General features: G+C 44.5%; 1 protein-coding gene across 4 annotated transcripts in view; it reads left to right on the top strand.

The window, feature by feature from the left end:
- The window catches only part of uba6 (ubiquitin like modifier activating enzyme 6), a 258666-nt gene that overhangs the window by 7936 nt on the left and 225294 nt on the right, over nucleotides 1–25436 (top strand). For all 4 annotated transcript variants that reach the window (XM_078214148.1, XM_078214151.1, XM_078214150.1 and 1 more), the window contains exons 2-4: nucleotides 1058–1121; nucleotides 9860–9954; nucleotides 17197–17225. In XM_078214148.1, coding sequence (XP_078070274.1) covers nucleotides 1081–1121; nucleotides 9860–9954; nucleotides 17197–17225 — 165 coding nt within the window. In that variant the 5' untranslated portion in view covers nucleotides 1058–1080. The remainder of the gene's footprint in view (nucleotides 1–1057; nucleotides 1122–9859; nucleotides 9955–17196; nucleotides 17226–25436) is intronic.

Below are 25436 nucleotides of genomic sequence, written 5' to 3' on the forward strand. Positions count from 1 at the left end.
TAGATCTCCCCTCATTCTCCGTCTTTCCAGGGAGAACAACCCCAGTTTACCCAATCTCTCCTCATAGCTAAGACCCTCCATACCAGGCAACATCCTGGTAAACCTTCCCAGCACTCTCTCTAACGCCTCCACGTCCTTCTGGTAGTGCGGCACCCAGAACTGGACGCAGTACTCCAAATGTGGCCTAACCAGCGTTCTATACAGCTGCATCATCAGACTCCAGCTTTTATACTCTATACCCCGTCCTATAAAGGCAAGCATACCATATGCCTTCTTCACCACCTTCTCCACCTGTGTTGCCGCCTTCAAGGATTTGTGGACTTGCACATCTAGGTTTCTCTGTGTTTCTATACTCCTGATGGCTCTGCCATTTATTGTATAACTCCTCCCTACATTATTTCTTCCAAAATGCATCACTTCGCATTTATCTGCAGAGGAAAGTTACTGGAATAATGACACTAGGTATTGAGATGTGAGAAACTGGGATTGTTCTCCTTGGAGAAAAAAGGTTAGGAAAAGCTTTTACAGAGATGTTCAAATGATTAAGTGTTTTGACAGGATAAATAAGGAAAATGTGTTTCCATTGACAGAAGGGTCAGCAACGACAGGACAGAAGTAAGATGATTGGCAAAATTACCCTAAAAGATGAGAAAGCACCTTAGATGGCAAGTTCTTATGCTCTCGAATGCACTGCCTAAAAGGATGATAGTAGCAGGTTGTATAATCTCTTTATTGCCTAAAATTAGGCAAATACTTGAAAGGCAGGAAAATGCAGGGCTACGGGAAAAGAGCAGGGCTTGGAACTAATTAACTTTGTCAAAGAACTGGCATTGGGCACTCTGGGCTGCGTATCAAGTTATTTTTTTCTGTTTTTGTTTTGGATTTCTATCGTTTATGGTTTTTATTTATTTCTGTCTGAACAGTTTGACATTTGAGAACATTCATTATATGCTGCAAATTGTAAAGATGTGAGTTGACAGGGAAACCAGTTTGTGAAGTGGACCCTGGAAAGACCTGAAAGGATAGTTGAATTACTTTGGAATTCCTTGGTTTCCAGATTCTGGTGAACGACTGAAGAAAATGGCAGCTGGCAATATGGAAATTGATGATTCCTTGTACAGGTAAGAGAAGAACATCCAAATATAATGAAGAACAAAAGAAATGTTGATGCAAGTAAACTAAAAGTGGCTATATTTCTATAAGTTGTATTAGACTTCTGACTTCAATGTTTTGTGATGGCATCTGCTGAATGCCCAGTTTCCTAGGTGCCTCTCAGCCCTTTAGCACCTTTTCCAATTGACATTGTTTCTGTCTGAATCCAATGCACCTGAGCCTGACCTGATCTTGTCTCACATGACAATCACAGCCATATTCCAGCAGAAAATGCAGTTATAATTTTGAATGGTGTCTGACTTTTTATTTCTAGTCAAGAACTACTGTTGCCATTATTTCCCTTTCCATTGTCCGCTGTAATTTAGGTAAATAAACATCAACTGAAGATTGAACCTCCGATTTTCTTAGTCTTTGTGATTCAACCTCATACTACAAATGCACTTTTACCTATTACGATATATTGGAGCAAAATTTAAAATCAATTTTTGCCAAGCTCAAAGACCTTGTAAACGGGTATAATTTTGTAAATTAAGAATCCCTACATTACAGAAGAAGGCCATTCAGTCCATTGAGTCTGTACCAACCACAATTTCACCCAGGCGTTATTCCCGTAATCCTACACATAACCCTGCTAATCCCCCTGACACTGGGGTCAATTTAGCGTGCCCAATCAACCTAACCCGCACATCTTTGGACTGTGGGAGTAAACTGGAGCACCCGGAGGAAACCCACGCAGACACGGGGAGAATATGCAAACTCCTCTCAGACAGTGACCGGAGGCCGGAATTGAACCTGGGTCGCTGGCAGTGTGAGGCAGCAGTGCAAACCACTGTGCCACCATGCTGCCCAATCTGTTATGATGTAAATGATGAGTTGACTTCTTCACACTGTTCTTGTCCACATTGTTATATAGTTTAAATGTTTATTCAGTTAATATCACATTGTGACCAATATCTGGGCAATTTTCCACATTGCTGTCATGTTGTAGCTGTACTGGAACAGCTTGGCTGGGTAGTAGCTAGTTCTGGAGCACTATTACTGGAATGTTGTCAGGGCCCATAGCCTTTGCAGTATCCAGTATCTTCAGCTGTTTCTTTATATTATGTGGAGTTGGCTGAAGACAGGCATCTTTGATGCTGTGGACCTCAGGAGGTGGCTGCAATTGATCATCCACTCAGCATTTCTGGCTGAATATGGTTACAGATACTTCAGCATTATGCTTTGTCTTGATGTGCTGTGCTTCTCCATCGTTGAGGAGGAAATATTTGTGAAGCCTCCTTCTCCTCCAGTTAGTTGTTTAATTATCCATCTCGACTCACAACTGGATGTGGCAGGACTGCAGGTATTTTATCTGATCTGTTGACTGTGGGATTATTTAGCTTTGTCTTATCACATGCTACTTCTACTGTTTGGCAAGAACAGTACAGCACAGGAACAGGCCCTTCGGCCCTCCAAGCCTGCGCTGATCACGTTTACCTATCTAGACCAACTACTTATATCCCTCGATTCCCCATTTGTTCATATGCCTATCAAGATAAGTCTTAAATGTGGCTAATGTAACTGCCTCAACCACCTCACTTGGCAGCACATTCCAGGCCCCCACCGCCTTCTGTATATTTAAAAAAAAACTTCCCCTGCACATCTCCACTGAACCTTATCTTGACCGTGTGCCCCCTTGTAATTGTCACTTCTGCTCTGGGAAAAAGCTTCCAACTGTTCACCCTATCCAGACCTCTCATAATTTTATAAACTTCTATCAGGTCGCCCCTCAGCCTCCGTCTTTCCAGGGAGAACAATCACAGTTTATTCAATCTCTCGTAGCTAATACTCTCCATACCAGGCAACATCCTGGTAAACCTTTTCTGCACTCTCTCCAAAGCCTCCATGTCCTTCTGGTAGTGTGGTGACCAGAATTGGACGCTGTATCCCAAATGTGGCCTAATGAACGTTTTATACAACTGTAACATAATTTGCCAACTTTTATACTCGATGCCCCATCCGATGAAGGCCAGCATGTCATATGCTTTCTTCACCACTTTTTCCACCTGTGCTGCCAGTTTTGAAGGATCTGTGGACTACAGTGGTTAGCACTGCTGCTTCACAGCTCCAGGGTCCTGGGTTTGATTCCCGGTTCGGGTCACTGTCTGTGTGGAGTTTGCACATTCTCCCTGTGTCTGCGTGGGTTTCCTCCGGGTGCTCCGGTTTCCTCCTACAGTCCAAAGATGTGCGGGTTAGGTTGATTGGCCAGGTTAGAAATTGCCCCTTAGAGTCCTGAGATGTGTAGGTTAGAGGGATTAGCGGGTAAATATGTGGGGGTAGGGCCTGGGTGGGATTGTGGTCGGTGCAGACTCGATGGGCCGAATGGCCTCCTTCTGCACTGTAGGGTTTCTATGATTTGTACTCCCAGATCTCTTTGTGTGTCTATGCTCCTGATTGTTCCGCCGTTTGTTTTATAGTTCCCACCTGAAATTAATCGTTCAGAATGCATCACCTTGCATTTGTCTGGATTAAATTCCATTTGCCATTTCTCAGCCCAATTTTCCAGTCTAACTGTATCCTGCTGTATTCTCTAACAATTTTCATCATTATCCACAACTCCGCCAATCTTGGTATCATCCGCAAACTTGCTAATCAGACCAGCTACGTTTTCTTCCAAGGCATTTATATATCAGCAGAGGTCCCTGCACTGATCCCTGTGGAACGCCACTAGTTACAGACCTCTATTCAGTAAAACACCCTTCCGCCGCTACCCTCTGTCTTCTATGGCCAAGCCAATTCTGAATCCATCTAGCTGGCTCATCCCTAATCCCATGAGCTTTAATCATTTCCACCAGCCTGCCATAAGGGACCTTTTCAAATGCCTTACTAAAGTCCATGTAGACAACATCCACAGCCCTTCCCTCGTCAATCATTTTTGTCACCACCTCAATAAACTCAAATTAGTGAAACATGACCTCCCATGTACAAAACCATGCTGTCTGTCGCTAACAAGACCATTCAGTTCCAAATGTGTATAGATCCTATCCCTAAGAATCTTCTCCAACAGTTTCACTATCACTGACGTCAAGTTCACTGGCCTATAATTACCATACCTCACCAGTGGCCAACGAAGAAACAAAGATTTCTGTTAGAGGTCCAGCAATTTCCTTGTCTCTCTCAGTAATCTGGGATGGATGCCATCTGGCCCTGGGGATTTGTCTACCTTAATGCTTTATAATTTACCTAACACTTCCTCCCTCGTAATGATGACTTGTTCTAAAGGGTTTAAATATCCCTCCAAGACACCATCACTCGACGTGTCCCTCTCCTTTGTGAATACCGATGCAAAGTACTCATTAAGGATCTCACCCACTTCCTTTGGTTCTACACATAATTTCCCTCCTTTGTCACTAAGTGGACCAACTCTTTCTCTAGCTACCCTCTTGTTCCTAATATATGTATAAAATGACTTGGGATTCTCCTTAATCCTGTCTGCCAAACACATTTCGTGACCCCTCCTTGCCCTTCTAACTCCCGATTTGAGCTCTTTTATACTTTCCCTGTATTCTTCTTCTGCTTTTACTTGCCTCGACATCATGCATGCATCCTTTCTCTTTTTGACTAGACTTACAATTTCCCTGCTGATCCACGGTTTTTAAATCCTGTCTTTCCTTTTCATAGGCACATGCCTGTCCTGCACTCCGATCAACTGCTCCTTATGTGGATTTACCCTCAAACAGCCTCTCCCAAACAACAGCTTCCAAATCCTGCCTAATCTGGTTGTCGTTAGCCTTCCCCCAATTTAGCACCTTAACCCTAGGACAAAATCCGTCCTTTTCCATCAGTATCCGAAAGATTACGAAATTGTGGTCACTGTTCGTCTCGTGTTCCCCCACTGCAACTTTGATGATCTGGCCGGGCTCATTCCCTAATACTAGGTCCAGTATAGCCCCCTCTCTAGTCGGACTATCCACATATTGTTCCTAAAAGCCTTCCTGGACACACTTAACAAATTAACACACTTAGCCCTAAGGGATTTCCGGTCAATATGAGGAAAATTGAAGTCTCCCACTACAACAACCCTATTATTTCTTCATCTGCCCAGAATCTGCTTGCATATTATTTCCTCAACTTCCTGTGGGCTGTTGGGAGACCTGTAGTACACCCCCCTTCCTGTTTGAGTTCTCAGTGTCTCATTACATGATTCTTCCAAGATGTCCTCCCTATCTGCAGCTGTAATATGTTCCCTAGCCAGTATTGCAACTCCTTCGCTTCTTTTACCTTCCCCTTTGTCTCGCCTAAAACATTTATATCCCGGAATATTTAGCTGCCAACCCTGTCCCTCTTTTAACCAAGTCTCCATGATCGCAACCACATCCAAGTTCCACGCAAGAATCAAGGCTCTAAGTTCATCTGTCTTACCTGTTATACTCCTTGCATTGAAGCAATTGCACTCCAGACCTCCAGGCCCACTGAGTTTGACCACCCCCAGTCTATTCTTCCAAGTGTAGAGACTGGTGATAAGCATGGAACCAAGGCTAGCCTGGCCTTGGTTCCATGCTCATCCCCAGTCTCTACACTTGCTGACCTACTGTTTTGATTCTCACCCCCCCTGCCACATTAGTTTAAGCCCACCCGAACCATACGAGCAAACCTCCCAGCCAGGATATTAGTGCCTCTCCAATTCAGGTGTAACCGGTTCTTCTTGTACAGGTCTCGCCTTCCCTGGAAGAAATTCCAATGATCCAAACAACTGAGACCCTCCCTCCTGCACCAGCTCTTTAGCCACATGTTCAGCTGCACTATCTTCCTGTTCCTAGCCTCGCTAGTATGTGGCACAGGGAGTAATCCTGAGATTACTACCCTAGTGGTCCTGCTTTTCAATCTTCTACCTAACTCCCTAAATTGCCGTTGCACGACCTCGCTACTCTTTCTACCTATGTCATTCGTACCGATATGCACAATGACACCTGTGTGATTTCCCTCCCGTTTCAGGATGCTTTGCATCAGGTCAGAGACATCCAGGATCCTGGCACCAGAGAGGCAAACTATCATTGTGGAGTCCCTTTCGCACCCACAGAAGAGCCTATCTGTGCCCCTAACTATTGAATCCGCTACCACTATTGCTTTGCTACACTTTGTACCCCCCCAGCAGGGCAAGCCATGGTGCCTTCGCTCTGGCCACTGCTGTTGCTGTCCCCTGATGGAACTTCCCTCTCATCAGTATCCAAAACGGCGTACTTGTTAGATAGGGGTCAGCCATAGGAGACCCCTGCACTGACTACCTATCCCGTCCGGCAGTCACCCATCTATCTTCCTGCACCTTGGGTGTGACCACATCTCTGTAGCTATTGTCTAATAATTTCAGCTAATTGTGTGCTTCTCGGTGCCTCCAGCTGCTGCTCTAAGCGATCCATGCGTTTGGTGAGCACCTGTAACTGGATGCATTTCCCACAGATGTAATCCTCAGGGACACTTGAAGTGTCCATGATACTCCTCATCGTGCAGGAGTAGCACACAACCCTGCCAATTTCTCAGATTCCCCAGCCATGTTTAAGCTGATGCAATGAGTCTTCATGGGCTCAGGATCAAAGCTGAAGATTCCCACGGCACCTCCCTCCTTACTGTATACCATTGTGCTACCATCTCTGATGGTTCTGTCCTGCCAGTGGGACAGCACATACCCTTAAATGGTTGTGTCTGGGGCATTGTATGTAAGGTATGATTCCGTGAGTATGACTATGTCGAGGTGTTGCTTGATGAGTCTGTGGGACAAGTCTCTCAATTTAAGCACAAACCAAAGTTGGTGATGCCAGGAAGGAGGACTTTGCAGCGGGGATGGGTGTACCATTGTCGTCTCCAGTGCCTAGATCAATGTCTAGTTTCATTCCTTATCGAATTTTGTAGCGGTTTGATATATCTGAACGGTTTGCTCATTTCAGAAGCATTTAATATTCAATCACATTGCTGTAGGTCTGGAGTCGCATGTAGGCTAGACCAGGTATGGATGGCAGATTTCCTTCCCTGAAGGCATCAGTGAACCAGATGGGTTTTGCAATAATTGACGGTGGTTTCATGGTCACCGATACCAAACTAGTTTTTTAATTCCAGATTTAGTAACTGAATTTTAATTCCACCAGTTTTTGTGGTGGGATTTGAACCCATGTCCTCAAAGCATCAGCCTGGGCCTCGGGATTCCTATTACACAACTGCCCCATTCATTTGATGTGTTAAATTTCTTTCCTGGAGAAATTATGGCATGGGGAAGGGAAAGAGAGAAGTGACCTAGGTAGTTAAGATTAATGTGGAGATGTATATGTTTGAATATAAAATATGGTGGTTGATGTGTGCAAGACACAGAAAACAAAGATAAGTGCAGCAGAGGAACAGGCCCTTCTGCCCTTACTCGGTCCGTATCACTCTCTTCCCTCCCTATTAATGTTACCATCCAGATGCCTTTCAAATGTTGCTAATGTACCTTTTTCCACCACATCCTCGGGCAGCATGTTCCAGGCACCCACCACTCATGGCGGAAAATCTTACCTTGCACATCTCCCTTAAACTTTCCCCCCTCACCTTGAACCTGTGCCCCGTTGTAATTGACACTTCCAAAGAACAAATAAAAGTACAAAAAAGCTCAAATAAGACACAATTCGGAGTTGCACTCGCAATGCTCTCGTCAATTGACCCTTCTTCAAAAGTTGGAAATAAATGTATGTTTAAAAATAAAGATTAAAGGTTATAACGATAAGAATAGGTGCAGATGCTTACATTCTTTATGGTGCACAATAATGCCTTTGCTGTTGAAATTCGGGAAAAATCATCTGGGAAACGGAGCTGCCCAGAGGTGAATACTGTGGACTTTAACATTCTGCAGAGTCACTTAATTACCTTAGTGAGCCAGAAAACTTTACCTAACAGATTTCTGTTGTAGTTAATTCTATCCCTCAAGGGGTTGATTGGCTTGCATAAAGTACATGACCGAGAAAATTATATGTGATTCACGGATGGAACTGACTTGATGAGTTGCATAATTTTTCAGCTTTCATTTTCTCTATCAAACTTGCTGTCATGAATATCGACGCATTTATATATTGGATTAATTCATTGTTGCTACCTCTCTGCCAAAACACATGATCAGAAATATATAACTTTAACTAGTATAATTAGCATTGTATCCTGTACCCTGATATTTATTGTTTTATTAAGATACAGTAATATTATTACAGAAAATGAAACAATTGCATATATATTGTTGCATTACATTTTCTCACAAACATGTAGTGATACACTGCAGCTGTGGCTTGGTAGCAGCACTTCCATCTCTGAGTTAGAAGGTTGGAGCTTCAAGACCCACTTCAAACCTTCAGCAAGCATGATATCCAGACTGAGGGAGTGCTACATTGTTGGAGGTGGTGGCTTTTAGATGAGACCTCTTCTTGCAGTTGGACGTAATAGATCCTGTGTCACTGCTCAAGAAATGGTAGGGAACTTTGCCCTGGTGTTCGTCCTGGTTAATATTTAGCCTTCAGCCAATGTCACTGAAAACAAACTAAAAACAGAAAATACTAAATCCATTCAACAGTCAGGCAGCATCTGTGCAGCTTGCTACAGAGCTAACATTTCAGGTCGCTTACTTTTCATTCCTAAAAACTGATGACCTAGTCATTATCATATTGCTGTTTGTGGCACCCCAGCACAAATTAGCTGCAATGTTTCTGACATTACACCAGTGACTATGAGGTGGCATGGTGGCACAGTGGTTAGCACTGCTATCTCACAGCGCCAGGGACCTGGGTTCAATTCCTGGCTTGGGTCACTGTCTGTGTGGAATTTGCATATTCTCCCCGTGTCTGCGTGGGTTTCCTCCGGGTGCTCTGGTTTCCTCCCACAGTCCAAAGATGTGCAGGTTAGGTGGTTGGCCATGCTAAATTCTCCCTCAGTGTACCCGAACAGGCGCCAGAGTGTGGCGACTAGTAACTTCATTGCAGTGTTAATGTAAGACTACTTGTGACTAATAAATAAACTTGAACTTTAGTAGGACTTCATTAGTTGTATCTTGGTCATGACAGGCGTTGTGTAAATGCAAGTCTTTACTGACTTGGGCTTCCAGGGAATAGTGCATGTGAAAGTTGCACATTTATTCAATGAAAAGTATAAATGAAGAGAGATTATGCATTGACTTTCCTAGCTTGAGACAAATGCTGGAAAGAGAAAATCCATAAAGTTAGATGAGTGGATGTAAGCCAACAACAGTTGGATTGTTTTACTAAAAGGGATGCAAATACAAGAAACTGTTAGGGGTCCTAGAGGAGGATCATTTCACAAAGTAATGTTTTATACATAGCATGGAAGTCTTTAACTTTTTGATATTTCTGTTGTGTCCACAAAGTCTATCTTTGCCCATTGTATTTGGGGAAAGAACAGAGTTTGTTAAATGCATATCAATTGAGTTAGCAATTCTGTACTGGAGGATATTGAGGTTCACGTGTTCATATACAGAGGCATTGTGCTATTCGAGGTGCATAGTAACATGTTTCTCTGCAAACAAAAGATGTATCACGAACTCAACACTTCTACCTTTCACCTCTTGGTTATCCAAATTTTGACAATGTGTCAATTATTATGATATGTCTTGGTGGACAATCATGCTCTTACATTTTTACTAACATGCGTTATTGATTAGATGTTAAGTGAGAAAAAATCGTTTACATAAAGAGACACTACATCAATATCCTGCTTACTATTTTATCCCCTTTCACTGCAGCCGGCAGCGCTACGTTCTTGGAGACAATGCAATGTATCGGATGGCTCAGTCTCACGTTTTCTTAAGTGGAATTGGTGGATTAGGTGTTGAAATTGGTAAGCTAAGTTTTTAACATATCACAGAAACAAAGATGGAGCATCTGATAAAATGGTGTTGGAGTTATATCAGCAATAGCTTCTGCTCTTTAAGACCATTACATCTGAAACTTGCAGTTTGCTTTCACTGTCCATATACAACGCACGGGCAATCCACTAGATTATCACAGTCTCAAAAGAAGGGACCAGGCCATTTAGGACTGAGATGAGGAGAAATTTATTGATTCAGAGGGTGGTGAATCTTCAGAATTCCCTGACCCAGAGGGCAATGGAGGCACAATCATTGAGTATATTCAAAACCGTGATCGATATGTTTCTCTACATTAAAAACATAATGAGATACGGGGATAGTGCAAGGAAATGGCATTGAAGTTGATGATCAGCCATGATCTCATTGAATGTCAACGAGGGCTGAATGGCCGACTCCTTCTATTTGTTATGTTCTTATTATTAAAAGTCTTGTAGAAATAATGTGCTTCATTGAAACTTTCCATATAAGCATATCCAATGGAACTTATGAATCTGAATTGTCAATTTTGGCACCAAAAATGGTACTCTAATAGTGTTATAATTCAGGTCAGAAACTCCAAAGTGTTTTATGAAGACCGCCTGGATCGTAAATTTTGCAATGTGAATTTGGCTAGGGTAAGCATGAGATGTTTCACTTCAGATATGATTCAAATAATGGGCTACATCCTAGAGTTCTAAAGGAGATAGCTGAAGAAATAGTGGAGGCGTTAGTTATGATCTTTCAAAAGTCACTGGAGTCAGGGAAAGTCCCAGAGGATTGGAAAATCGCTGTTGTAACCCCACTGTTCAAGAAGGGAACAAGAAAAAAGATGGAAAATTATAGGCCAATTAGCCTAACCTCAGTTGTTGGCAAAATTCTAGAATCCATCGTTAAGGATGAGATTTCTAAATTCTTGGAAGTGCAGGGTCGGATTAAGACAAGTCAGCATGGATTTAGTAAGGGGAGGTCGTGCCTGACAAACCTGTTAGAGTTCTTTGAAGAGATAACAAATAGGTTAGACCAAGGAGAGCCAATGGATGTTATCTATCTTGACTTCCAAAAGGCCTTTGACAAGGTGCCTCACGGGAGACTGCTGAGTAAAATAAGGGCCCATGGTATTCGAGGCAAGGTACTAACATGGATTGACGATTGGCTGTCAGACAGAAGGCAGAGAGTTGGGATAAAAGGTTCTTTCTCAGAATGGCAACCGGTGACAAGTGGTGTCCCGCAGGGTTCAGTGTTGGGGCCACAGCTGTTCTCTTTATATATTAACGATCTAGATGACGGGACTGGGAGCATTCTGGCCAAGTTTGCCGATGATACAAAGATAGGTGGAGGGGCAGGTAGTATTGAGGAGGTGGGGAGGCTGCAGAAAGATTTAGACAGTTTAGGAGAGTGGTCCAAGAAGTGGCTGATGAAATTCAACGTGGGCAAGTGCGAGGTCGTACACTTTGGAAAAAAGAATAGAGGCATGGACTATTTTCTAAACGGTGACAAAATTCATAATGCTAAAGTGCAAAGGGACTTGGGAGTCCTAGTCCAGGATTCTCTAAAGGTAAACTTGCAGGTTGAGTCCGTAATTAAGAAAGCAAATGTAATGTTGTCATTTATCTCAAGAGGCTTGGAATACAAAAGCAGGGATGTACTTCTGAGGCTTTATAAAGCACTGGTTAGGCCCCATTTGGAGTACTGTGAGCAATTTTGGGCCCCACACCTCAGGAAGGACATACTGGCACTGGAGCGGGTCCAGCGGAGATTCACACGGATGATCCCAGGAATGGTAGGCCTGACATACGATGAACGTCTGAGGATCGTGGGATTATATTCATTGGAGTTTAGGAGGTTGAGGGGAGATCTGATAGAAACTTACAAGATAATGAACGGCTTAGATAGGATGGACGTAGGGAAGTTGTTTCCATTAACAGGGGAGACTAGGACGCGGGGGCACAGCCTTAGAATAAAAGGGAGTCACTTTAGAACAGAGATGAGGAGAAATTTCTTCAGCCAGAGAGTGGTGGGTCTGTGGAATTCATTGCCACAGAGGGCTGTGGAGGCCGAGACGTTGAGCGTCTTCAAGACAGAAATTGATAAATTCTTGATTTCTCGAGGAATTAAGGGCTATGGGGAGAGAGCGGGTAAATGGAGTTGAAATCAACCATGATTGAATGGTGGAGTGGACTCGATGGGCCGAATGGCCTTACTTCCGCTCCTATGTCTTATGGTCTTATGGTCTAACCCACTAGGGAGCTTTTATCAAACAAAGTTTACTTAAGAATACAGTTAACATATAGCAATAACTTGTACCAGTTACAAACAAGAAAAAAAAACAACCATGATATTGTATAAACCTTAACAACTCTTATGAAATTTCCAACCAAACAAACTTCCTTATAAACATACACCTGCCACAGGTTTAGCACAGAAAATACGAATGCTTACATGATACTGGAACTTCGTCCTTTGGTTAGAGAATTGAAACTCTGACTTCCCAGCCTTGTAACTTCCAGCAGTACTTGAGGTAGAGATAAAACCATTACTGGCCTCTAGCTTTCAGCGAGCAAACCACTGCAAGAGACAGAATTCTCACTCTAGGAAGGCAAGAAGACCTGCTTCCAGCTAGCCAGCAGAATTTACAATACCGGGGAGAGAGAGAAATGCTGTTTTTCAGTCTGATGCCCAAAACACCTTCTAAACTGAAACAGCAGCCAGGAGCCCAAAACTGAAAATGAAAGAACTTCTGTCACCTGACCTGCCAATCATTCTTCCTCCTAACAATGCAAAAGGTTGTAAAATCCCAGACGCTGCATGAAGCCCAGGGTAAAAATAAACAAAACTCCATTTCAACCATATATGAAGCAGCAATAAAAGGATTCTCAGCAGACAGCTTGGCAACAGTGAAACAAAAACCTGCTTACCAACTGCAGAGAGCATAACCTTAAAAAAAATACATTTCTTAAACGTGCACTAGCGTCATAATAGGTATTCCTAACGCTACCAGCTTTGCTAACACTTGACAGCTCCATATCACACTGTCAGTTGGTGCTGTAAAATCATTGTCATAACCCCATTTGCTATATCCTCATGAAGACATGTTTACCACTCCCACCCCTCAAATCAGCTACAATTCTACTTTCAAACTGCCAACTGACCATCATTTCACCCTTCGTTCACCATGATACTTCTGTAGCTATCATTCTTTTAGAGTTGTCATCATGCTTAGTCAATTTGTTAACTTACCTTTGATGACTTTATCCCTGGTCATTTCTTGTCTGCTATGACTTCCAAAGAATGAAGACTTCAATGTATCTGGTGAATAACTGGTTTGCCCCTGTTCATTGCCAGGTCTGGACCAAACCAAGCGTGACCAAATCCTACTCTGTCAAAATAGCTCACCATTGCAGGATCATCCTGGAATGCAAACATATAGGACCCGATTTTACCATTGCGTCATGTCCATTTTCGGGCGCGAAAACTTGGTAAAGTTGGGTGTGAGGCGATTAGCGCGATCCGCGTCCGCGCAGCTGCCCACTTCACCAAGGCCCGAAAATGGCCGCGATCCGAACCATGCCCGAAACGGGCGCGATGTCAATTTAAATTCATTTGCATGTATTTAAATTGACTTAATGAGATGGACACCCAATCTTACCTGCATTTCCCTCTTTACCATCGCATTCGTCCGTCCAGATTGGGCGCGAAACAGACATGCTCGGCAAAGGTCTGTTTTGGGTGCTCCAGCTTCTGAAGAGGTCAGTTCAGAGCTTCTAACAGCTCTCTGACTCAGATCGGTGATGGGGGTGGCGGTGGGGGTGAATCAGATCATTCTCTGGTGGGGGGGGCGGAGGGAGAAGGAGGTGGGTCAGATGTATCTCTGATTTGAGGGGGGAGGGGAGGAGGGAGGCCCGATCATTCTCTGGTGGGGGGGTGAGGGAGGCCGGATGATTCTCTGGTGGGGGATGGGGGGGTGGAGGAGGAGGAGTCCAGATCGCCCTCTGGTGGGGGAGGCCAGATCGCTCTCTGGTGGGGGAGGAGGGAGGGCCAGATTGTTGTCTGGTGGAGGGGGGAAAGGAGGCTATATGGTTCTCTGGTGGGGGGGGGGTCAGCTGCCACTCCATGGGTGATCAGTGGGGGGGAAGGGGGCAGGGGTTGCGATCGGTCTGGGTGGGCGGGGGGGGGGGGGGCGTGGATAAGGGGCACAGTTATGTTGTGGGGGCCATTGGTCCCGGGCTGCTTTATCCGCTTTTTGCTGCCCGGGAGTGATGTGACAGGGGAGTATTTTTCAAACTTTTTTTTCACTGTGCATGCGCAGTTGAAGGCTCCGACGCAATAAGTCCCGCTCTCAGCGCAATTCAGACCCGCGATTTTTTTTCAGGCTAAGTGTGTAAAATAATTTTTTACAAAGTGCCTTTCAAATAGAGTTCCGATTTATATTATGTATTATTAAATGTTGATCTGCATTATTTAAACTTTAATAACATACCAAACTTTACTATGCTCCTTTATTGTTCTTTCTGTTTTATTGGCATCTGGCGGCCATATTGATTTTCAAGAGTTTATTTTTATATATATATACATTTGTTCATAAGATGTAGGCATTGCTGGCATGGCCAGCATTTGGTGTCCATTTTTAATTGTTCTTGCAAAGATGTTGCATTAGATTGAGGTAACATTGGAAAATAGTTTGTGAACCACTTCTGTAGTTCTTTGCTTCACTTGGTGCGTATGTAATTTAAAACGATCGTGTTCTCTTGTTAGTTTCCACCTCATCCCATATTACGGCTGCACTTCTCCCAGGGGGCTGGGAGAATTTCGCAGCGGGCAATGCACGCGATTCACGCATGTGTTCCCGCCACGATAGCATCTCCCAACGCAGGATTTCCCACGGCATCAGATCCGTGCTGGAAATCGGCAGGGAGGTGTGGCAAGTATTTAAATATTTATTTCAATGTAATTTGAATGTGATTAGCTGGGCCAGGGCTGAAGTCTCCGGGCCCGCGAGCACCCCCCCACCAGTGTGTTTCACTCCAGCGAGGATTACTATAGCTCCCCACTAACAGGGAACTAGCGGCCCGACCCTGCTGGAGTGAAGTGGGGGCACATTCAGGGCCCCCAGGGGTCATGTGACGGGGGTGGTACCCTGTGGGCATGGGCACCCTGGCAGTGCCAGTTTGGCCCCCTGGCATTGCCCAGCCTGCTGGGGCGGGTGGGACTGGGGCGGGGGCTGGAGAGATCAGGACAGGCCGGGAAAGAGGGGGTCAGTGCTGGGCCCGGGAATGGTCCGGGGGGGGGGGGGGGGGGCAGCGATTGGGCTGTGGAGTGATGGGAGGGCTGGCTTTGTGAGGCTGGACACAGTAAGAAGTCTCAACACCAGGTTAAAGTCCAACAGGTTTATTTGGTAGCAAATACCATAAGCTTTCGGAGCACTGCTCCTTCGTCAGATGGAGTGGAAATGGATATTTGTGAGGCTGGTCAGCGATGAGGAGGGTGACAGACAGGGGCCATTGCACATGCGCCGATCTGTCAGTGCCATGCGCAATGGCTTGCTCGATGCACTGTTTTCAGCCACTCCAGCGGGAATAGGCCGCAGTACCTGAAATTGAATGATATTCATGCTGGTGGCCTCTGCAGTGCACAGAGTGTGGGAGGTTCTTCTCTGAATTCCTACTGAAAAAAACAGCGTGAATTACTCCAGTTTTCACGTGAATTAAGAATTCACTTGAGAATTTGTTTGGTAGAATTCCACCCTGCATGTGCTAGCTGCATTGATTGCTAAAATGTTGAAGTCACTTTGGTGATATTATACAAATACATTGGTCCACAGCAATAAAAGGTAAACAACTGGAAAGCTAAAGTTTCCACCCACTTGCAGACTCCCAATTCCACTTACTTGTGGTTTAGAAACGTTTGCATTTCACTACATATAGAATCATGTGTTCTTTTTGTAATAAAAAAAATCAGAACTTTTGTCATTGACCACTAATTTTCAGATTTTTTTGTCTTCAGCTGCTCTTACCCCTGGTATTATTATAGTGTCCAGATTATTGTGCATGTAATACTCTGAATTGCTTTCAACACTACAGATTATTTTGTATTATAGTACAGAATGTTTATTGTAATACAAATCGTGCCCATTGTAGTTGTGATTATGCTCAGTACTGTGTAGATTACTGTGCATATTATAAATTCCAGCATCGGAACTGAAGATAGAGTATAATACTGTTAACTGAGAATATCAAAAATTGTGATCACAGTTTAGTTTTAGTATTAGCATAAAGATTAGAGTACAAGTTATGGTGTATGATCTTCATGTACCTTGCCTTAATCATGTTATCAGTTTTTAGTGTTCTCCTTTCCATCAAATGTATAAAGTTGAGCTTGGAGTGTGAATTCTGGCTGAATTTATTCCTTTTCTACTTCAAGAAGTGCTGATGGATATTGTAACATCTAGTTTACCATTTTGCTGAAATCTGCTATTCAAGCAAAAGACTAAAGTTCAAGTCAGTTATTTATCCTGTCTCTGTGGCTTGATAGAATGATGTGGAGATGCCGGCGTTGGACTGGGGTAAACACAGTAAGCAGTTTAACAACACCAGGTTAAAGTCCAACAGGTTTATTTGGTAGCAAAAGCCACAAGCTTTCGGAGCCTTAAGCTCCTTCTTCAGGTGAATGGGAATTCTGTTCACAAACAGGGCATATAAAGACACACTCAATTTACAGAATAATGGTTGGAATGCGAATACTTCCAGCTAATCAAGTCTTAAAGGTACAAACAATGTGAGTGGAGAGAGCATAAAGACAGGTTAAAGAGATGTGTATTGTCTCCAGACAGGACAGCCAGTGAAATTCTGCAAGTCCAGGCAGGCTGTGGGGATTACAGATAGTGTGACATGATCCCAATATCCCAATAAAACCCAATGAACCCAATATCCCTTTAACCTGGTGTTGTTAAACTTCTTACTGTGCTTGATAGAATACCATAGAAGGCATATATACTGAGTTATCAGAAGATCTTAGAATCTAAAGATTTAAGTTTTGGTAAAGGTAGTAAGCATAACGGGTTGCAAGCTAATGAAAAATGAAACTATTTAAACATCTGTTTCTGCTTTCAATTTTTTATCTTGTGGAAATAAAACAATGCATTATAATTAGTGCCTACTGTGTCACAGTAAATACTGTTTTTAGTGACATGTTAAAATTATTTAAGGCAAAAATAACACCTTTCTCTTCCTTTGCAGCAAAGAACATTATTCTTGCGGGCATAAAGGTAGGGTGAATCTTAACTCTTGATTTGTAAGTTTTCAAATTTCTAAAATGTTGCTATTGTTTCTTCTAGCTTTTGTCTTAGTTTTTCCACTTGAGAAGGGTCTTGAGGAGACAATATTGGCTGAAAAGTTCAAGAATGTGGCAGGTTAATTTTGCCCCATGCCAGTTTTAGGAAATGCCATTCATGGGCAGTGAACCATTCAGTCGTGTAACCATTAAACATGCAAACTTCAGCAGTTCAACTTTCCAAGTGAGCTTTTCTCTTCCTTCAGATGCACTATTTTTAATTCACCCTGGTGTACTTAGCATCAAATCTAAAAATCATTTGCTTACGCAGTTATTTTCAAATTTTGTTTCTCCAGTATCAACATTTTAGAATAAAATGTTTCACACTGTAATGCAGTTTTTCTTTCAAATTTGTAACCAAATTTAAATTGGGATTTATTGTATGCTTAATTTTAAAAGGCGACCAGACTAGTTAGCCTCTAAAGTTGGTGAAAATGATTCAAGATTGTCTCAATATTATTGATTTCAAACATATTCGAGTTCCTCCCGAAAAAGTCAAAACTATCACCTTGAAAGATCAGAGAAAGGGCACTACAAAGGAAGAAAATATTGGACATCCCAAGCAAAGATTTATTTTAAAAGCTGAACCTATTAACCCAAGGAATATTTCAGCAAGTTTATGATCAACCTCTATCTTCTGTGTGGTCAGTAATGACTTTGTTGGTAATCTTAATTGCAAGTCTTTTAATTTTAAACTATAGAATCCTAGAACCTACGGCACAGAGGCAGGCCCTTCGGCCCAAACTGGTCTATGCCGACCAAAATGCCTATCGAAGATAACCACATTTGGCCCATATCCCTCTAAATCTTTCCTATCCATGTATCTTCCAAATGCCTTTTAAATGTTGTCAATTTCCTGGCCTCAACCACTTCCTCCGGCAGCTCATTCTATATACGTACCATCCACTGTGTAAAAAAGTTGCTCCTCAGGTTCCCATTAATTCTTTCCTCTCTTAACTGAAACCTATGCCCTCTAGTTCTTGATTCCCCAACCCTGGGAAAAAGACGGAGTGCATTCACCCTGTCCATGCCTCATGACCCTCCGGAGACCCCTCCGTCCCCTATGCTCCGAAGCAAAAAATTAATCACCTGTCCAATCTCTGCCTTGAGTCCTGGCAACATACTTGTAAATCTCTTCTGCACCTTCTCCAGTTTAATAACAAACTATCTTAAAGTAAACAGCAGCTTACCTTCTCACAAACATTTAAACCCAATCAACTTCCACCCAAAGTATGAAGAATCTCTTATTTAACTGTCCACAGTGCCATCAATGTTGGTGATTGCAAGTCTACAGCTCCTAATCTAATTTAACTCACAAGTTACAGTGAAATAAAAGAAAGTAGACAAGAAAGCATTTAAGAGAGAGTGTGCCAGCAGCGAAGGTGCATGAGAGAATTCACCATTGAATAACATTTCCAGCATACATGCTGAGAGATGTTGCACATATTCTCTAAGATACACCTGACACAGTTTGGGAACGCCTGGTCTAGCCTGAAGCTGGCAATGGCACCAGATGAGTTCAGATAGGGGTGAGGGGCAATTAGATTTTGTGAACATGGGAACAGGAGTAGGCCATTTAGCCTTAAGGGGGGAAAGATTTAAAAGGGACCTGAGGGAAGCTTTTTCACGCAAAGGGTGGTGCAAAGGGTAGGATTCGAGAACCGTGGATAACCAGGGAAATTGAGGGACTGGTCAAAAAGAAAAGAGAGGCGTATGTTAGATCCAGGCAGCTAAAAACGGAGGGAGCTCTGGAGGAGTACAAAGAAAGTAGGAAAGAACTCAAACGGAGAATTAGAAGGGCAAAAAGGGGTTACGACATGTCCTTGGCAGACAGGATTAAGGAGAATCCCAAGGCATTTTATTCATACGTTAGGAACAAAAGGGTTGTCAGGGAAAAAACCGGACCTCTCAGGGACAAAAGTGGGGAATTATGCTTGGAGCCCAAAGAAGTAGGGGAGATCCTAAATGAATACTTTGCGTCGGTATTCACAAAGGAGAGGGATGTGTTGACTGGGAGTGTCTCGGAGGGGAGTGTTGAACCGTTGGAGAAAATCTCCATTACAAGGGAGGAAGTGTTAGGTTTGTTAGAGAATATAAAGACTGACAAATCCCCAGGGCCTGATGGAATCTATCCAAGGCTGCTCAGGGAGATGAGAGATGAAATCGCTGGGTCTCTGACGCAAATCTTTGTCTCGTCACTGGACACAGGTGAGGTCCCAGAGGATTGGAGGATAGCTAATGTGGTCCCGTTATTTAAGAAGGGTAGGAAGGATAACCCGGGTAATTATAGGCCGGTGAGCTTGACGTCCGTGGTGGGGAAGTTGTTGAAGATTCTTGGAGATAGGATGTATGCGCATTTAGAAAGGAATAAACTCATTAACCTCAGGGATCTGTTTTGGGGCCACTGCTGTTTGTAATATTTATTAATGATCTGGATGAGGGTATAGTTGGGTGGATTAGCAAATTTGCTGATGACACCAAAGTCGGTGGTGTGGTAGACAGTGAGGAAGGGTGTCGTAGTTTGCAGGAAGACTTAGACAGGTTGCAAAGTTGGGCCGAGAGGTGGCGGATGGAGTTTAATGCGGAGAAGTGTGAGGTAATTCACTTTGGTAGGAATAACAGATGTGTTGAGTATAGGGCTAACGGGAGGACTTTGAATAGTGTGGAGGAGCAGAGGGATCTAGGTGTATGTGTGCATAGATCCCTGAAAGTTGGGAATCAAGTAGATAAGGTTGTTAAGAAGGCATATGGTGTCTTGGCGTTTATTGGTAGGGGGATTGAATTTAGGAGTCGTAGCGTTATGTTGCAACTGTACACAACTCTGGTGCGGCCGCACTTGGAGTACTGTGTGCAGTTCTGGTCCCCACATTACAGGAAGGATGTGGAGGCTTTGGAGAGGGTGCAGAGGAGGTTTACCAGGATGTTGCCTGGTATGGAGGGGAGATCCTATGAGGAGAGGCTGAGGGATTTGGGATTGTTTTCGCTGGAAAGGCGGCGGCTAAGAGGGGATCTTATTGAAACATATAAGATGATTAGAGGTTTGGATAGGGTGGATAGTGATAGCCTTTTTCCTCTGATGGAGAAATCCAGCACGAGGGGGCATGGCTTTAAATTGAGGGGGGGTAGTTATAGAACCGATGTCAGGGGTAGGTTCTTTACCCAGAGGGTGGTGAGGGATTGGAATGCCCTGCCAGCATCAGTAGTAAATGCGCCTAGTTTGGGGGCGTTTAAGAGATCCGTAGATAGGTTCATGGACGAAAAGAAATTGGTTTAGGTTGGAGGGTCACAGTTTTTTTTTTAACTGGTCGGTGCAACATCGTGGGCCGAAGGGCCTGTTCTGCGCTGTAATGTTCTATGTTCTATGTTCTATGTTCTAAACTCATTAACGATAGTCAGCATGGTTTTGTGAGAGAGAGGTCATGCCTCACTAACCTGGTGGAGTTTTTTGAAGAAGTGACTAGAATGGTTGACGAGGGAAGGGCTGTGGATGACGTCTACATGGACTTTAGTAAAGCATTTGACAAAGTCCCTCATAGTAGGCTGGTGCAAAAGGTTGGATCTCATGGGATAAAGGGGGAGGTGGCTAGATGGGTGGAGAACTGGCTTGGTCACAGAAGACAGAGGGTGGTAGTGGAAGGGTCTTTTTCCGCCTGGAGGCCTGTGACTAGTGGTGTTCCGCAGGGCTCTGTATTGGGACCTCTGCCGTTTGTGATTTATATAAACGATCTGGAAGAAGGTGTAACTGGGGTGATCAGTAAGTTTGCGGATGACACAAAATTGGCAGGGCTTGCAGATAGTGAGGAACATTGTCAGAGGCTACAGAAGGATATAGATAGGCTGGAAATTTGGGCAAAGAAATGGCAGATGGAGTTCAATCCTGATAAATGCAAAGTGATGCATTTTGGTAGAAATAATGTAGGGAGGAGCTATACGATAAATGGCAGAACCATAAAGGGTGTAGATACGCAGAGGGACCTGGGTGTGCAAGTCCATAGATCCTTGAAGGTGACGTCACAGGTGGAGAAGGTGGTGAAGAAGGCATATGGCATGCTTGCCTTTATAGGGCGGGGCATAGAGTATAAAAGTTGGGGTCTGATTTTTGCAGATGTATAGAACGTTGGTTCGGCCGCATTTGGAATACTGCGTCCAGTTCTGGTGGCCACACTACCAGAAGGACGTGGAGGCTTTGGAGAGAGTACAAAGGAGGTTTACCAGGATGTTGCCTGGTATGGAGGGGCTTAGTTATGAGGAGAGATTGGGTAAACTGGGGTTGTTCTCCTTGGAAAGACGGAGGATGAGGGGAGACTTAATAGAGGTGTATAAAATTATGAAAAGCATAGATACGGTGAACGGTGGGAAGCTTTTCCCCAGGTCGGTGGTGATGTTCACGAGGAGTCATAGGTTCAAGGTGAAGGGGGGGAGGTTTAACACAGATATCAGAAGGACATATTTTACACAGAGGGTGGTGGGGGCCTGGAATGCGCTGCCGGGCAAGGTGGTGGAGGCGGACACACTGGGAACGTTTAAGACTTATCTAGATAGCCTCATGAATGGAGTGGGAATGGAGGGATACAAAAGAATGGTCTAGTTTGGACCAGGGAGCGGCACGGGCTTGGAGGGCCGAAGGGCCTGTTCCTGTGCTTCTTTGTTCTTTATTCATATATGGAATGAGCTGCTAGAGAAAATGGTTGAGGTCGGTACAACAGCAACATTTAAAAAACATTTGGGTAAGTACATGGATGGGAAAGGATTAGAGGAATATGGGCCAAATGCGGGCAGTTGGGACTAGCATGGACCGGTTGGACCGAAGGGTCTGACAATCGTTAAAAACCTTTGCAATTACGTTGCTGTATGACTCTATCAATATTTCTCAGTAATTTTACGCTTCTGTCTACACCTGTTACAAAACTGCCAGCAAATTTGGATATGTGGCTTTCCAACCCTCCCATCATCTAAGTCATTAATAAATATAGTAAATAGTTAAAACCCCAATATGGATCCTTGTAGGACACCATGAGTCACATCGTGCCCACTCACCCTGCTCAGCTGATTACCTAACTTTTAGTAATTTGCCTTCAATTCTATGAGATTCAACTTATGCTAGCAGTCTGTCTTAACAGGAACTTCATCAGATGTCATCTGGAAGTCCACATGAATAAGACTGTCTCCTTTCCACTACTTTGGCCACCTTTCCCTATCCCCTACTTTAGTCACCTCTTCAAAAAAATTCAATCAGATTCATCGTACATGATCTATCCTTTACAAATCCATGCTCTCTCTCTGATGAGCTGAAAATGTTCAAGGTATTCAGTTACTCTTGTCCTCAATTATGGACTTCAATAATTTCACAACTATAGACTTGAGGCTAACTGGTTTTAATTCCTTGGTTTCCCTCTTAAAAAGATGGAGTAACTTGCATAATTTTCCAATCTAAAATGGTTTTGTGAAGGAGGGGTCGTGTCTCACGAACTTGATCGAGTTTTTCGAGGAAGTGATGAAGATGATTGATGAGGGTAGGGTGGTGGATGTTGTCTACATGGACTCCAGTCAGGCCTTTGACAAGGTCCCTTATGGCAGACTGGTGCAGAAGGTGAAGTCGCATGGGATCAGAGGTGAGCTGGCAAGGTGGATACAAAACTGGCTCGGTCAAAGAAGTCAGAGAGTAGCAGTGGAAGGGTGCATTTCTGAATGGAAGGCTGTGACAAGTGGTGTTCCTCAGGGATCAGTGTTGGGACCTTTGCTGTTTGTAATATATATAAATGATTTGGAGGAAAATGTAACTGGATTGATTAGTAAGTTTGCGGACGACACAAAGGTTGGTGGATTTGCGGATAGCGATGAGGACCATCAGAGGATACAGCAGGATATAGATCAGTTGGAGACTTGGGCAGAGAGATGGCAGATGGAGTTTAATCCGGACAAATGTGAGGTAATGAATTTTAGAAGGTCTAATACAGATAGGAAATATACAGTAAATGGCAGAACCCTTGAGAGAATTGATTGGCAAAGGGATCTGGGTGTACAGGTACACAGGTCACTGAAAGTGGCAATGCAGGTGGAGAAGGTAGTCAAGAAGGCATACGGCATGCTTGCCTTCATCGGCCGGGGTATTGAGTTTAAAAATTGGCAAGTCATGTTGCCGCTTTATAGAACCTTAGTTAGGCCGCACTTGGAATATAGTGTTCAATTCTGGTCGCCACACTACCAGAAGGATGTGGAGGCTTTGGAGAGGGTACAGAAAAGATTTACCAGGATGTTGCCCGGTATGGAGGGCATTAGCTATGAGGAAAGATTGGAGAAACTTGGTTTGTCCTCACTGGAGCGACGGAGGTTGAGGGGAGACCTGATCGAAGTCTACAAGATTATGAGGGGCATGGACAGAGTGGATAGTCAGAAGCTTTTTCCCTGGGTGGAAGAGTCAATTACTAGGGGGCATAGGTTTAAGGTGCAAGTTTTAAAAGAGATGTACGAGGCAGATCTTTTACGCAGAGAGTGGTGGGTGCCTGGAATTCGTTGCCGGGGGAGGTAGTGGAAGCGGATAAGGTAGTGACTTTTAAGGGGCGTCTTGACAAGTACATGAATGAGATGGGAAGAGAGGGATATGGTCCCCGGAAGCGTAGGGGGTTGTAGTTAAGTCAGGCAGCATGGTCGGTGCAGGCATGGAGGGCCTAAGGGCCTGTTCCTGTGCTGTAATTGTCTTTGTTCTTTGACCACTGTTGACCAGGTAGCTGACCTCTGACAAGTGAGTACTTACTGTCATAAATTACATGATTAATGGCTGAAATATAGTTGCTCTCAGAGAGTTAACCCATTATGATCAATCCCTTTGTGAACTTTCAAACCATAGCTCACACATCTCAGCCAGGATTCTCCCAAAAAATTCTAAGTTTGTGTGAAATTTGTGTGAAAATGAGAGTAGCTCCCATCGATTCCGGGTGCTCCGGTTTCCTCCCACAGTCCAAAGATGTGCGGGTTAGGTTGATTGGCCAGGTTAAAAATTGCCCCTTAGAGTCCTGAGATGCGTAGGTTAGAGGGATTAGCAGGTAAATATGTGGAGGTAGGGCCTGGGTGGGATTGTGGTTGGTGCAGACTCGATGGGCCGAATGGCCTCCTTCTGCACTGTCGGGTTTCTATGATTTCTATGAGTTCTTTTAGCGTGATTTTCAGATTGATTCTCCGACACTCTTGTACATCACAGAGTGCTCTAGTAGGATTCCCTCTGAAAATCTGTGGGTGGAGCCTATTCCCGCTGAGATGAGGGGGGTGGAGGATTGCCACTGCTGGGGGGTTGGGGCCTGGGCATCGGGGCACTCCGGGATGAGGGGAGGTCAGGGCTGACCCAGGAATCGTAGTGGGGGCTGAGATTGGGCCGTGGGGAGGCTAGAGGGGCAGCACTGAGAGGAGTGGGGGATTGCCCACCCTCCTCACAGTGCTGAGTGGGCCACTGCGCATATGCTGATTTGTCAATGCTGAGATGGGCACATGCGCAGTGGCCCCACTTTGCTGGTATCCCAATCGCTGGCCTACCGAACCCCACACCCTCTGAACGTTGGCCTCCCGAACCTCCCTGGGCAAGCCCCAATGTCCCTCCGCTCCCCATCCAGCCAGCCCTGTTCTCCTCCGCCCCCCCCCCCCCACCCGACAGTCCCGACGTCCCCCATCCACCACCCCCCTCCCCACCACAATTGCCCTCTTCCCTCCCTCTATCTGTGATCCCAATGCAGAGTGGCAACGGGAACCCCCACCCCCACCAATCGCCTCCCCAACAGGCCCTGTCCCCCTGGCATGGGCCAATGCCTGGTGGGCAGTGCCATGATGCCCCTTGGGCATTCCCAGTTTGCCCCTTGGGCAGTGCCAGGGGAGGCCAGGTTGGCACTGTCCAAGGGTCACCCCGCCCCTTACCCCCGACCTTCTGCAGGGGGCGTCAATGGCCTCTCTTCACTCCAGTGGGTCAGCCACCTGTTCCCTGTTAGTGGAGAGCAATTGTAAAGGCCGGCAGGGGAGGAGGGAGACGCTAGTGGGCCCAGAGATTTCAATCCTGGGCCCGCTAATGATATTGAAATGCCAATTAGCATATCATCAGCTCAGCGCCGATTTCCGAGATGATTACTCTGAAAATCATGGGCTGGGGGATGCATGGAGGCCG

The sequence above is a fragment of the Mustelus asterias genome, chromosome 6, assembly GCF_964213995.1.
Source record: "Mustelus asterias chromosome 6, sMusAst1.hap1.1, whole genome shotgun sequence".
Classification (NCBI taxonomy): Eukaryota; Metazoa; Chordata; class Chondrichthyes; order Carcharhiniformes; family Triakidae; genus Mustelus; species Mustelus asterias.